At 46.2% G+C, this 14117-nt stretch overlaps 1 protein-coding gene across 2 annotated transcripts in view; it reads right to left on the bottom strand.

The window, feature by feature from the left end:
• Positions 1-206: 206 nt before the first annotated feature.
• The window catches only part of pvrl2l (PVR cell adhesion molecule related 2 like), a 317663-nt gene continuing 303752 nt past the window's right edge, over positions 207-14117 (bottom strand). The window contains exons 7-11 of one of the 2 annotated variants that reach the window (XR_008414428.1): positions 8929-9055; positions 7390-7453; positions 6068-6163; positions 1278-4032; positions 207-1159 (exon numbers count right to left, since the gene is read on the bottom strand). Coding sequence is in view for 1 of the 2 variants with exons in the window: in XM_053863778.1 (XP_053719753.1) it covers positions 3877-4032; positions 6068-6163; positions 7390-7453; positions 8929-9055 (443 nt within the window). In the remaining variant the exon portion in view is untranslated. Of the gene's footprint in view, positions 4033-6067; positions 6164-7389; positions 7454-8928; positions 9056-14117 lie in introns of both variants that reach the window. The other variant, XM_053863778.1, reaches the window with a different exon arrangement.

Here is a 14117-nt window from a genome sequence, read left to right as displayed (position 1 = left end):
GAAACAAACACATAGCGAACATTTTTTATCCTCTTCATACTCAGGGTCTTATAAAAGTTATGTTGGTCATGAAGTTTCTTATATTCGGATGTGAGAGAATAGCTTTAATGGACGTCACTCATTCCCAACTCCCCTCTCCTGAGTTACCTTGAACGCAGCGTCATTTTCCAGATCAAAACAGAAGCCGATGATGTGTTTCAGTCGTTTATTATGAAAATGGCACAGTCAATAGATGATGAACAGAACTGAAGCTGAGGAAAGCTCGACCGCTGACTCATAGAAACGCGACTTTGGAAATGTTTTCATCGACTACAGCATTACACAAATTAAAACCGCAACTGCTTGACAGCTATTCATTTGAATAACAGACGTTTGGAACAAGTCACACACTTTCAGCAACAAAAACTTTGGTCCTTTATTTTGGTTACACCCAGAAATAAACAAGACAATTCCCCAGATGAAATGGATCTGATTTTTAATGTTTGTTTACTTGTTAACAAGCACAGTTTCACAAGTTACACGTTTTACTTCCGTCTGTCCATCAGCTAGCACGTTAGCTTCATTCCAAAATTCAATTATAAATCATAATTTCGGGTGTTTTTATCTGAAATGTGACTGGATAAAGTGAAAAAGAGGTGGGTCCAATTCAGGCTAACTGAGGAGCTAACTTGTCGAAGGTGGACCTTGTGGGACACAAGCAGAGGAGAGGAGCGTTGCAGTGAAGAGTGAGATTGAAATGATAAATTGTTTAGTGGCTTCCACGGCTGGGAGCCACCTTTGACAACTGAATCCCTTTTCTGTTTATTGACATCAAGCCATCTGGGTTGGCCAGTTTCTGCACCGATGTCAAGCGAGAGGTTCTTTGCTATGCTGCGCATGCTAACCTAGCTTCAAAGACAGAAAAATAAAAGTGTTTTTCAGGGTTTTCCATCCTGCCAATCCCTTTATGACGCCTCCTCCTGCCAGAACAATGGAAACCTCCAGTCTCTGCCTCCTCAGAACAACACAACAGGCGTCCACCGTGTCTGCGCTGAGCCTCACCTGGATGCCGAGCTTCATATCAGCAAGCTTTGGTCACCACCCAGAGCTCGGGAGTGCAGCTGAGGAAATGCACTGCCCTATTCAAATTCACAATAGCCAGGCTCCATTTTCATTCATCCTGTTCCTGCTAGAAGCTTCATGAAGCATCTAGCAGGAACAGGAGCCCAGGGCGCCACCTACTGGGCTCACTTTCAGCTCACTTTCAGAGACCAGTAGGTGGCGCCCTGGGTTCATACCTGTTCAAGGGCAAAGATTGAGGAACCGCTGACAAGGCTCTGAAAATGACGTCCCTGTTTCATGAAGCTTCATGACAAGTGCACATATTTTATTTACAAGGTCCCTTTTTTTTTTTACAATCTTCGAGGTCTCTGGAGCGACAAACTCCTCCCAGAGTGTGAAACATAACATTCTACGGCAACTAAAAGCAAACATTAAACCTAGACTCCTCCCAAAGTGTACGTCCAATTCATGACCCCAAAAGGAACGTCCTCCATGCTGGAGGGCAGTGGTTCCACCCGAGTGTCAATGCTGAACGCAAAAATAAAAATGTTTAGCTTTTTATTGAATTCATTCTTGAGATTAAAAAAAGGATATTCACATCTAAGGTTAGTTAAAAGCTGATCATTAAAACCTACTCTGATCTAAAGTTTGATCATCACCAAAATTGCAGTTTAACTTGTCCCAGTCCAAAAACATTTTAGGTACCAGCTGCTCCCTTTGATCCACAAACGCAGCTCTGACAAAAAACCCCCACACATTAAATGTTCTTAAAATGACACAAATAAAGCAATCGGAAGCAAACGTTACATGAAGGTGTATTCATCATGGTTCGGTGCCAGACCACAAGGTGGCGCTCACCACTGGTCATGCCATGCAAACATACAACATTTCTTTTTTTCAGCTCATTATTTTTCTGTTCTTTATGGGGATCCTCCAAAACGAATCACCTCTTCATTCCAGTTTGACATCATCACCGACTCCCTTCACATCGATGACACCAACGTGACTATTTTTGTAAACACATTTCACCGACGATATGAAGCGTATCGATATTATTTACATTGTCATTTGGTACGATCTGACATCTGCTAATGCATTGTTGTTCAGGATTTACATTTGCTGGAGCGGAAAAACAGATTTAAAAAAAAGCTAAAATGTTGAAAATAAAGATGTCAGCGGGTCCAATTTGCATGTGTTGGTGTTTGTATCGTCATAACCTCGGCCAGTTTACCCTCAGTCGCTCGCTCATCTCACGGTTTCACGAAGCTTCAATGGCCCGAAATATGAGACCTCATGTGTTGGGACTACTTGCCTTTTCAAATTCTAAATGCTAAATGCAGAACTGTAGCTGCTTGCGACCGTTAGAACGGACGAATGAACGAAGCTTCGTGAAGCATTGTCTTCAATTCAGAGCTCAGCAGGTGGCGCTGGTTTAACAATGATCAGTGGTTTCATGAAACGAGTCGCACAAGGCCAAAGATTGAAGAGTAGAGCAGCGCCATCTTGTGTCCACTGGAAATGAAATGATGCTGTTTCATGAAGCTTCATCCGACTTGACTAGCTAGGGACCTTTGTCTGACTGCAATTGCCTGTTTTAGATTCATCTGTCTGATGCGTGGGTTCAGTGTTAACCTCTGGCTCGTTTCCTGGTTCAGTGATGTGGATCTTGTTTCGCTGCTGGATGTTCTGGATTTTCAGTTAGAGACTTTTATCCTGTGGATCAAGATGTTGCACCAATTATGGTGCCTAAGGCCCCAGTGGGAGTCGAACCCATGACTCCCGACTTTTGTTTTTACCCGCTGAGTTAACCAGCCAATGTTGGATTTGAATCTTTTCTGTCTTGTCACTTCACCTCCAAACAAGTGAATCGCGAACAATCTGACTCAAGCGGTTGCGGGAGCAGCCCGGCGAACCAGCGAGAGGGTCACGCACGGCCGAGTCTCGCTGATACCTCCGGCTCTGATTCTGAGTCCACTCAAAATGCAGAGAAAGTCGAGGCGGGTCCTGACAGAAAGCTGTCAGTGGGACTCTAATTGTTGCCTCTGGGACTGAGCAACTGCGGAGCAGTCGGGGCCCTCGCACTGACCCCGGTCCCACACCAGAATCCCTGCAGCAAAACAGGCTGCAGTTATCTGAAATACAGTTAACCCGAAAAGTCCAAATTGAGATTCCAACATCAGACCTGATTAATCAACCCAAGAAACACGATGGGTGCGCACAAATGAGACACGATTAAAGTGACAAGAAACTATTCTACAAGTGATTTTCCATCACGAATTTCACCTCCCTGATACTTTCACTGGGAACACAATGTGGTGTGTGTCGCGCGGCGCCTCATCTGTCGGCGCTAACCGCTGTTTTCTTGGGCAGTTCGTTCACTGTTTCCTTGCCAATGAATGAGAGTGGATCGTCGCCACATTATTCCTCGAAAAGTAAACAATAAAAAAGAGAAAAGAGGAGCGTACGAGTGAGTATTCCACTGTGTTCCTCCACGGTGGGAGTTTGTTGGCCTTGACATACATTTCCGTTTCTTTGTGTCCCCAAAAGGTCAGTGTGTGCATGTGTCAAGTGGGTTGCGTGTGTTCACAAAATGCAACTTTGTCCACCAGGTGCTTGTGTGTGACTCTGCTGGAGTGTGTGTCATTCCTCGTCGCATCGCCACTATATTATATCTGAAGCACTTCTGAGAAAACCTCTTTCACGTATATAAAAATTAAATCTATTGTTGGGAAATGAAATGATTGTGTGAGGCGAAGTTTCGTGATAGAACAGAAGAGGGGGGAGGTTAGGGAGTGAGCGCCCGACGCTTCATGCAACATCACCGCCGGTGAGCGACTACACGTACATGGCGGGAGAGACGAAGCTCTCGCCGCGACCGATGTTGACCGCCTCGTGATTGGCTGAGTTCATGTCGTAGCGGCTGTCCGCGCCGCTGTGGCTGAGCCTCGTGTTGGCGCCGTTCAGCGCGCCGCTGTTCTCCTCGTCCATGTTCTAGAGAGGAAGAAGATGCACCTCATTATTATGAAGCTAAAATCGCGCTTTTTAAAATAGACATAGACATAGAAAACACAGAAGTGGGCTTCCTATTTTAGCGCTCCAAAATACAGAGGCTTTTCAATGGAGTCAAATGTTTCGCCTTCCACCTATAGAAAAGGCCGAGTTGGCATCAGATGTTGCGCATATATAGCACCTTAAGTGGCACCATGCTAACAGGCATGTGGGTGAAACAAATGATCATTTGAGGTGCGATTTATACCCACTGACTTCTAATAATTATGTAGCGTGAAAGAACCACCACCCCGAGTTCATCCTTCTGCCAACCACCCGCTTTTTCTCGAGTGACGCGCTGCCTACAGCGCCAGGGAACCTCCTCTAAATGTGCTTCAATGCGGCACAGATGGCTGCCTTCTGCCCTCGACTGTGTCTCACTCTGGGACTCAAACGTGGAGGAGAGAGGCCGACTACCCTCGCAGGAAACCCTCGACACCAGGCAAGAATGTACTTCGCTGATCCACTTGCTGTCAGCTACAATCTCTGCCGTTTACAGGAACAGGAACAGGCGGGGTTTGAACACTTTTGTTTTCCATAACAACGTTGTTGACATTTTTCTTCTTGGTTCTCTTTTGCTTTGGTGTAACTTGCTTTCCCTTTTTCCAACCTAGTTGAGTGTCGAAATAAGCCTCCTGGTTAGATACAACTTTGTTGGGGCCAAGTACTTGAACTTTACTCTCAACCGTCTGATGGAACTGCGTTCTATTTTGAGAACTCGGTTTATAACTGTGAACTCCTGTCCGCTATAAGTTTATTTCTGCCACTTCCATCCTCCAAACCTTACATTCGCAGTAAATATACAACTGCTTTGTTTCGGTTTAGGTTGACTTGACGGATCAACCAGTGTTCCACAGTTTTCTTTATTTCCGACTTAAAGTGGTGGTGGACGCAGATCTTCGGTAACAACATGCATATGTAATTATATATCAAACCATACGTCAATTTCTCTTTGCACATTTATGTAACAGAACATAAACATGAAGTACAAATGACTGTTTTGCTATCAGAAACAAAACTTAGGACAAGTTAAGCTTTTCAATTCAGCCTCAGTGTGACTCAAGCTAGTTCTGTCACATGACTTCCACACGCCGCCACACGTTAAACAAACCAACAGGAGGCGCCAAACTCAAGCGACCAACCCTTTGCAGAGCACACATATTCAAAATAAAACAAAAAGGTTTAAACAAACTTGAAATCTCGATCTTTATCAAACCCACTTTTGAGTATTTTTCAAGGGTGGATTATTATTTTACATCGTATGAGTCCGGTGTCTGGAACCATGAGTCAATTCTAATCTTGTACTCAAAGACCAGTCGACGCAGGATGGGACTGAGAACAGCGCTCTTCCCCCCATTACTATGAGCTGCCTTGTTGGACGACTCAACATAAGAGGAAAAACGTAAATGTTTTCCAGAGTCTGGCATGAAACAGGATGAGATGCCGTTGCAGCTTTGAAGCAGTTGGCGTCTTCCCATCCTTAATGTTTGATGTCGCTCGCTGAGGTGGATGCTAAACTTAGTAAAGAACAGCTGTGACACCTGCGTCAATGAGGCCTCCGCGAACGTAACCACACAGTGACGCCTGGGCGCCCAATTACAGTTTTAGGTGGCCGAGGTAACGTTAGCGACGACGCCTGCAGTGGCGCTAACCTTCGCTAACATCAGACCCCGTCGGTGACCTCTTTACCATTAGGGTTTTAATTGGCTCCATTCGTCAGCATCCGCTTTCTAAAATGGCTTCTGATTTTTCGTTACCTGCCTGGAGTTTAATGTAGAATCGCTGTTCGCTCTCCTAACTAAGACTCGCAGGCCGTGGCGTCGCGTCGCGGCGTGTCGCTGTGCAAACACGCAGTGATTCCAGCTGAGTCTCGAACATCAGCCGGGAACCATGGTTTTATGTCTATATTTAACTGCGTGGCAGGATGCGTGTGTGTGTGTGTGTGTGTGTGTGTGTGTGTGTGTGTGTGTGTGTGTACCGTGATAGGCTCCCCCCCTGTGGGCTCGTAGTACACCTCCTCGGGGCTAAGAGGTGCCATCTCGGTGGCGGTGGGAGGTTCTGATGGTTTGTTCAGCTGCAGATGGAGAAGTCACAGGAGGAGAATAAAAGCAGACAATGAAAAATGGAGCAGACAGAGAAAGGGTTTCACACACACCTCCACACTCTGGTCAGAGTAGATCTCTCCCTGGGGACCACTGAAGGAGATTAGGAAAGGTAAAGAAGAGTCCCAAACCAAACCAGCTGCGAAAAATTCAACATTACTAAGGCTGGAATAAAGAATCCGTCAGCTTGTTCGTCGGATAGCAAGCTGTGCTGTTTAGCTTCCAGCACGGACCCTTCAGGCCTTCAACCAGGCCGAGTCAGGTCCTGGAGCTTCACTTGCCTGGGCCACGAGTGAAGAGCCAGCAGCAGCAAACAGGTCTCACTATCTGACTCGAGCCATAGCGGCTCTCCTTCTGTCGCTCTTCCATTCGCAACTTGAACCCAATGGGTGACATTTGAGCGTTTGTTTTGTCTGTGTTTTTAAACACATGGAACACAAAGTGAAACATTTAAGGCGAGTCTTGCATGACTCACGGATGAGTAGCACCACGTTGGCATGAAGACAACAGCAGCAACAAAAGACTTTTAAAATCACCCTAAAATAGGAACCGGTTAACGCCAGGTTGCAAGTATCCTTCCGTAGAGTTGAAACATGACGATATACAAAGAAAGTTTCTCCAGAAACACGGCCCAGTTGTTACATAGTAACGCCAAAATTAAACACAACGATCTCATGAATGTTACTCAAACAAAGTTTTTGAATCCTCTCTGTGAGCGATTTCATTTTGAGCATTAAAATAAAGAAGTGGTGGCGTGTTGTCATGGCGATCTGTCGCCGCTGCCTTCAGAACGGCCTTAATTACTCTGACCCAACTCTGAATTTTGAGCAGCACTATAAAAATTAAGGCTCAATTTGGCAATTCACCACGATGGCGCTTTTAAAGATGCACTTTGCTGCTGCTCAGACGCCTTTTATGTCTCCAATCAACGTGAAATGGCAGAGTTTAAGTGATGAGGAGCAAAAACAACGTGATCACAAACAAGTTTCAAAGGAAGAGGAAGATGAGGAAGAGGAGGGACGGGACCCAAATGGACCTCTTTAGAGAGGAAGGTCATTATTTCCACTCAGAGCTTGGATCAATAGCCATTCGCACCATTGTGAGGACCAGATGGAGTTGGTGTGATTGTTGCTTCATTTTAGCCGGGAATATAACCGCGGTCACAGTAGAGCCCTTGCTAGCTGGGTCGTCCACTCACCATCTCAGTGGAGCTGCCAGCCTTTACCTTCACTGGGGGAGGGGGCTTGTGCTTGGGAGGACCCCTGAGTGGAAGATACAGAAACACAACCGGAGTTATTTTTTTTATTTTGAGGATGATGAAACAGGGCCCTCAGTCTGAGGACAGAATCAGCACCTGCTTCGCCTTGGTTTCCACCTCGCAACCACATGGCAAAGAATATGACACCACTCCAGCTATTCATCTCTGTATTCCGTTTTGTGCTACTGTGAAATGTATTAGTCCCTCCAGGATTTCACAGACTGTTTTCTTGACTGATTTGACTTGAAAATGCCTGATTTTGCAGCTGTTTTAAAGAAAAAAAATTGCAGTGAAAGTTGCAATTATTTATGACTCTGGAACAACGTGACAGGAAAAAAGGACTTTTGCAAATGAGCTTGTGAAAACTTACTGTCAGTTTTTAGGCTACAAAAAGCTGGAACAAAATATGCTTCATGAGTGTTTCAATTGCACAGAACACACACACACATAGATGTTATGTTTTCATGATTGTGGGGACATTTCATTGACCCTTTCCCCAGCCTCTCATCCTGAACCCAACCATCCACAACACACACAAACCTGATGAAAAACTGATGGTAAAATACGCCAATCGTTTTTATGACAGTGTTGTGCGAGTAGTTTCTGGGCTGACAGCGTGTAGTGAGCGCTGGTTGTTTTGTCATGGAGCTTCTCACAAGGTCGGAGCCTGACGGAGGCTTGGATGGGAGGAGTCTGAGAGGTAAAGGTGGGGAATGTTTGTGTGTGTCAGTGCGAGTGTTCAGCGGTTCGTATATGCAGCCGATAGAAACAGTAGCTGTCGCGACCCTTGGCGGCCATATTTGTGGGCTAATGTTGCAGAAGTCGCTTGTGTGGATTGGCTGGACTTGTGTTCATAGTTGGGACTGCAACACTGCCATCTTCTTTGGAGGGACCCCACCCCCCCATCTGGATGAAATTCAATTCATAACGTGAGTGAGGCAGAGTGGACAGAGAAAGGTCCAACTCTTCCCTAGAGAATTCAGGTGAGGAATCTGGAAGAATCTGCAGCTCAGGAAATGAAAACATCAATGCGACCCAGTCCTGGCCAGGCTGAAGGCATCGGACAGATGGATATGCTCGACTAATATTCATCATCGTAGTCTCATTGAATCACATTGGTTTCATCACATCCCCATTTACTTAGGCTGGGAATTAATCCTCATATTTCACTCAGTCCACGTCGCGCTCGGTGAGGCGACCCACAGCTAAAGTGCAGTCATTTTTCTAAAATCCTATTTACAGTGAGACAGAAATTGCAAGGTGTCTGAAGCCAGTGGGGGGGGGGTGGAAGCGTACGCAAATCTGCAAACAGCCCCGCACCACAAACTGCAGGTCAGGATTTGTCAGCCACCATCATCCGATGGCTCGGTTCCTGACAACTTATAGGTTTTAATGCGCTTTTGTCCCAGAGGGAAGGATTATATTTCAAACAGGAGGCTAAATAGGAAGCAGAGAAATAAGCCTTAAACAGGGCCTTACCCTGCATCCGCCTGCCGTTTACGGAGGAAGAAGACGGTGGCGATGATGATGAAGATGAGGGCCAGCGAACCCAGGATTCCGCCGATGACTGCCCCCGAGGACGGTCCTGGGATGGACTTTCTCTCTTCTGCACAGGGCGACAAAAGAAAAAGAGAGTGAATTTTCAGTGTCGTCGTTGGCTCATGTCTTTCATCGCAAGGTTTCAAAGTTCAGCGGTGAAGAGGAGACTCTGCTGCTCAGCGACTAAATGCCTTCATCACCACTTCAGTGAAGGGTCTGTCCGCTTCCTTGGTCTGCAAACTGCGCTTCCCACTAAATTGGTTTCCACCCAAGTGTGAAGCAGCAGCAGAGAGTTTTGAGTATCCAGAGGTCATGTGGGTAAATTGGAAGATTTGTGATCGATCCCAGAAAGAGAGCGTTGCTGCAGAGAAGACTTGTAGCAAAGAGCTGAGCCAGAGGGCAAACCATGCTGCAGTTGCATCCCAGGTGTCGCATGCTTCTCACAGCGTTACGCTGCAGCCCCAGAGCGAAATAAGTGAAACTAAACCACCAAGACTAATGTCTTTTGTTTATGTCTTCAACACTAAATCTATTCCTGCACTGACTTTCAAGATGATTCCAAACACTTTAACTCCATTTAGTCAAAGCCCAGAGGTCCACTCTCCTCGCAGCGCGGCCCAGAAACAGCTGCTTGCTTCTGAAAAATGAGGCCTGCCTCAGAGATGAAGCCTAAATACACACGGCCCTGACAGGGAAACCGCACTTGCTCTTTTGCAGGTGCTGAATACGCAGCTTATTTTTAGAATAATGATGTGATGAGGTACCCTCCATTTAGCCACGGTCAAGACTTCAGTATCCACACCAGTCCACACCAGACACCACTGTTGCACCTGCCTCCTCCAGTCATCTAGCTTTTACCCAAACCAACACTCACAGCTTGAGTGTGATCAAGAATCGTGTGATAAAAAGGTGAAGGTGAAGGTGAAGTCTTCGTGATCAGAGGGCCACACAAGCATCTCATGGAGGAGCGGTGCCTTAACCCTCGCACTAATATGAAAGTGACCATATATCGCTTACAAAGTTGACAGGTTACGGTGAATGATAATAAGAGGGAGTCAAATTCAGCGCAGTGTTGCTCAAAGTGAGAACTGTCAACGTGCCTCGATGGCGTCACAAGAGTTGGATCCTGTTGACTAACCACTTGGTGCATGTAGTGACAGGCTGATGAGGCTTCATGAAACGGCGTCCTTATTTTCAGTGTCTATTAGATGGTGCTCTCTGCTGTAAAATCATTGGATTTCAACAACCACTTTAAATGAAACCTCACGTCATCTTTAAACCAAGCTTGCCACCTAGTGGACTGTTTCATGAAGCCTCATCCGACTAGGTGCTTCAGCTTCACAGAGGAGATGTTGAGTGGCGGATGGATGTTCTAAATGTTCTTGTCGAATGGAGCTCTTTGCCCTGAAAGCTCCCCTCAAACAGGTTTTAAAACTGACTGTGATCAAACATAAACAAACAAACAACATATGATCAAAAGTCAGTAAGTAGCAGCAGTGCCAAGATTCGCCCTGAAAAGTGTAGGTCCCTTTGTTAACCCACACACTACTGTGTGCTGTTAAGAGAGTATAGCACCCACTTCACGGTCAGATTTGTTTCATGAACATAAGCAGCGTCTTGATCAGTTTGAGTTTAGGACAATAAAGGATGAAGAGGAAATACACACTTGTGGTGTGTTTGCTCTGGTGTACTTCATTCTTCCTGTGATGGAGCTGGGAACGTCCCAGTTCAGAGGACAACTGGACCACAGCACAACTCTGCTGCATATGACCCTTCACCCTCTGACAAGCATGAGCCATTGCTTCACTTTACAACAACTTTGTTTACACGAACCTGCTCCTCTTCCTCAACACCTCGCTGATGTTGCAACCTTCCCATGGGCACTCAGCTGTGTTTGTTTACCATACCTGTCAACTTTAGGACACAGAAAATACCCACTGATGTTTCACGCCAGACCGATATCGACTCGCCAATTTCGGATCCAAAACGGATCGTCTCGTCTCGCTGGTAGCCGGCGACAGTCGCCGCATCATACTAGCAAAAGTTATCCTCAATCGCGCATTTATTTTTCTCTTTGCTTTCGGGTTTGACGACAGCAGCGTTGTGTGCGTGTGCGCGTTGCACTGCGGCCCACATCCGCTGTTTTGAAGAGGAATCATTCAGAGAAAAATCATAGAAGTAGGCGTGGAAGAATCGGAATTACCACCTAGTAAGAAGAGAAGCGTACAAGGAAGAATTATTGATTTGAAAACATGCGCCATGTGGTAAATGTAATGCAAGTGCTTTTATACATGTTATCTTTGTTATCATTTTCCAGTACACTGTCTGTCTTGCTGTGATGTAAATAGGAATCATAAAATATTAAAATGCGTTTGTAAGGTTTCCTTTATAAGGGGAGTTGACAGCTATGGTTTACAGAGTCGGGACCTCTGGTTACATCAGAAGATGGCGCTGCTGTTTGACTCAGTTATGACCGTGGAGCTTCGCACTTGTCGGGATTTCGGTCTAATCCGTGGTGATATTTGGAAACTAAATGTGTCGGTTCTTTCTAACAACGTCTCAGATGACTTGATGTCGGCGACCTTGACCCTGACCCTGATCCTTTCCTGGCCCAGGAGGCCGGAACCAGACTCGTAATGCTACTGGAATCCAGTGAAGGAAGGTCAATAGCAAGCCTCAACAGGAAGATTAAAACAACGTAACCATACACTATGTGGGTGCCATATTCGCTACATTTAGTTTGTCACACTGGCTAACCATGTTTACGACAATAGCTAGACGAGAGCAAAGGACAGGAAATTACCAGCCGTCATAGATCCAAGGCCACGATTTCATCGCCACACAGCGAGAGAAAATGAAAAAAATGGATTCCACAGTCCCTCGAACAACACACCATGCTTACAAATGAAAACTCATTGAGAATGTGTGAGAGCATGAAGACATTATCGGCCCTCGGGAGTTGTCGCAGCATAGATTGTATTCACGCAGGCTACAGTCGAAACAGAGCAAAATCACACAAATAACCATGTCACTGGGGAGATTATTGAAAAGCGCCGCTGTGTTTCTGCGGAAAATGACTCCACGGTGATTCAGTCGAGGACTAAAAAGAATGTTTGTCCATTTTCCACATGAAAGGATGAGACTTCCTCAGCTGCTGCTACCATACCTCGAGTGGAGTTGCATTCAATGTCAAGATGGCCGATTCCACCGCAAAGCCACACGGTGAGCAGGAGGACGGACCATGAATGAGAACATACATCTTCACACCACAGAGCTTCATGAGTGCAGTCTGTACTTCTATCAGTGATGGAATTCCTCAGTGGGCAGCAGAGACGGCCGGTGGTTTGTGAAGGACACAGCTTCGCACAACTCTTGGTTTGCCTTGAAACTGGGTCCTTTCGTTGTGGAGTTTGTATGTTCTCCTGCACTAGATGATTCTCTCCAGGCACTCCAGTTTCCTCCTACACTCCAAACCCATACAGAGCTGAATTCTTCTTCCTCCCTTTCCAGCCTTCCTCATCAAGTCCTCCCTCCATCCTCTTTCATCTGGATCATCCTGTCTTCACACCTATACTCATGAATGGACCATGCTGGTTGTCTTCCTCATCTACATCTCCAACTATCTTGGATGGTCTCTCCTCCCTTCGTGTCCAAACCATCTGGCCTCCTCAACTTTTCACCAGACTTCCTCACCTTCCTCTATACTGACGACAAAGGCAGCCTTCCGCGCTGCATGTTGACGTAGCACCGCAGGGGGAGTTAAGTGTAGACAAAAAGGAGCATCATCCCATGCCTTACCTAACTCCAACCTCCATCTCTCTTTTACATGTTGCGTTGTCCATTGGCGCCAGAATATGCTGCGGAAGGCGGAACATGAGCTTCAACTGAAAACCTAATGAATCAACAGCCCACAAAATAGCGGGTTTGTGACCCACGACAAAGCGTGTATCGAGGAAGTCGTGATCAGACCAGCGACATCGTGGTCGCCAGCTGAACATGAGTGCAACATGAGCTTTTACAGAATGTGGTGGGAGACACGTTTCCCAGCCAAAAGTAAACAACGGAGAGTGTTTTCATGTTTAATTTACAAGAATATTGCGGAAACACAGCGCGTTCTACGGACCGTCTTCATTTACCTGCGCTGCTCTCACAACTAGTTTAAGAAGGTGGAGCTGTCTGACGGCAGAGCCATTTTTTAAACGGCGAAATACAGAGTCTGAATGATCAATGAGTAGAGTCTGGTAATCTTCATCAACTTCAGTTAAAGCAGCGCCAGTCTTTCCTCCTCCTCGCAGTTTCCCTGATGAGGCTAAGCACATGATGGACTGGAGACGTGGAGCCAGATGTTGCACCATACGTTGTTGTAACAGGCAATATTAGTGTCATTAAATCACTCAACTGTATGTATGATGTACATAAGGCCCACAGCAGACGCATCATCAAACTGCACCGAGGCGCCTGTGCACAGCGCAGCCAGGCTCACGCTCGCACCTGCATGGAAAGGCCACTGGTCATTTTTTTAGCTCTTTGATCATGGTTTTCTCACCTGAAAAGTGTTTGTGTTTCTATATGAAAGACGTCTGTTGGTGATATCTGCGGGGCGAGGCAGCTGCTCAGCTTCTCAGCTTGGCTCCCTGGGACTGTCAGGACCGGTCCATGTAAAACAAATCCTGCATTAATGCTTTATTTTTACTGTGACGGTGTAGCTTCAAGACTACCTAGCTGCTGACTAGCTACAGTGCTTGCGCGACCTTTTCAGGAGACAAGTCAGTTTGGCTTAAAATCCGAGATCTGAACACTAACAACCCAGGTTTGGTCATGGATTTGTACCCACCGTAGCCTAGGACACACTTCATGCGACTCGTGCTAGATGCTGGATGCTAGCTGTGTCCTTTTCTCAGAACTCACTAGATGGTGCTGTCTGCCTTTTGGATTAGAACAGCCATTTCGATGAAACATTGCATCATTTTGAAGTCAAGATCGGTATCTTGTCCTTCCTTCCTTTCTCTTTGGGCTTCTCCCTTCAGGGGTGGCCACAGCGGATCATCTTCCTCCATCTCACCCTGTCCTCTGCTTCCTCTTCTCTCAAACCTACAGACCTCATGTCCTCCTTCACCACCTCCATCAAT

This window comes from Synchiropus splendidus, chromosome 4, assembly GCF_027744825.2.
Source record: "Synchiropus splendidus isolate RoL2022-P1 chromosome 4, RoL_Sspl_1.0, whole genome shotgun sequence".
NCBI lineage: Eukaryota > Metazoa > Chordata > Actinopteri > Syngnathiformes > Callionymidae > Synchiropus > Synchiropus splendidus.
This window is presented reverse-complemented; position numbering and strand designations above follow the sequence as displayed.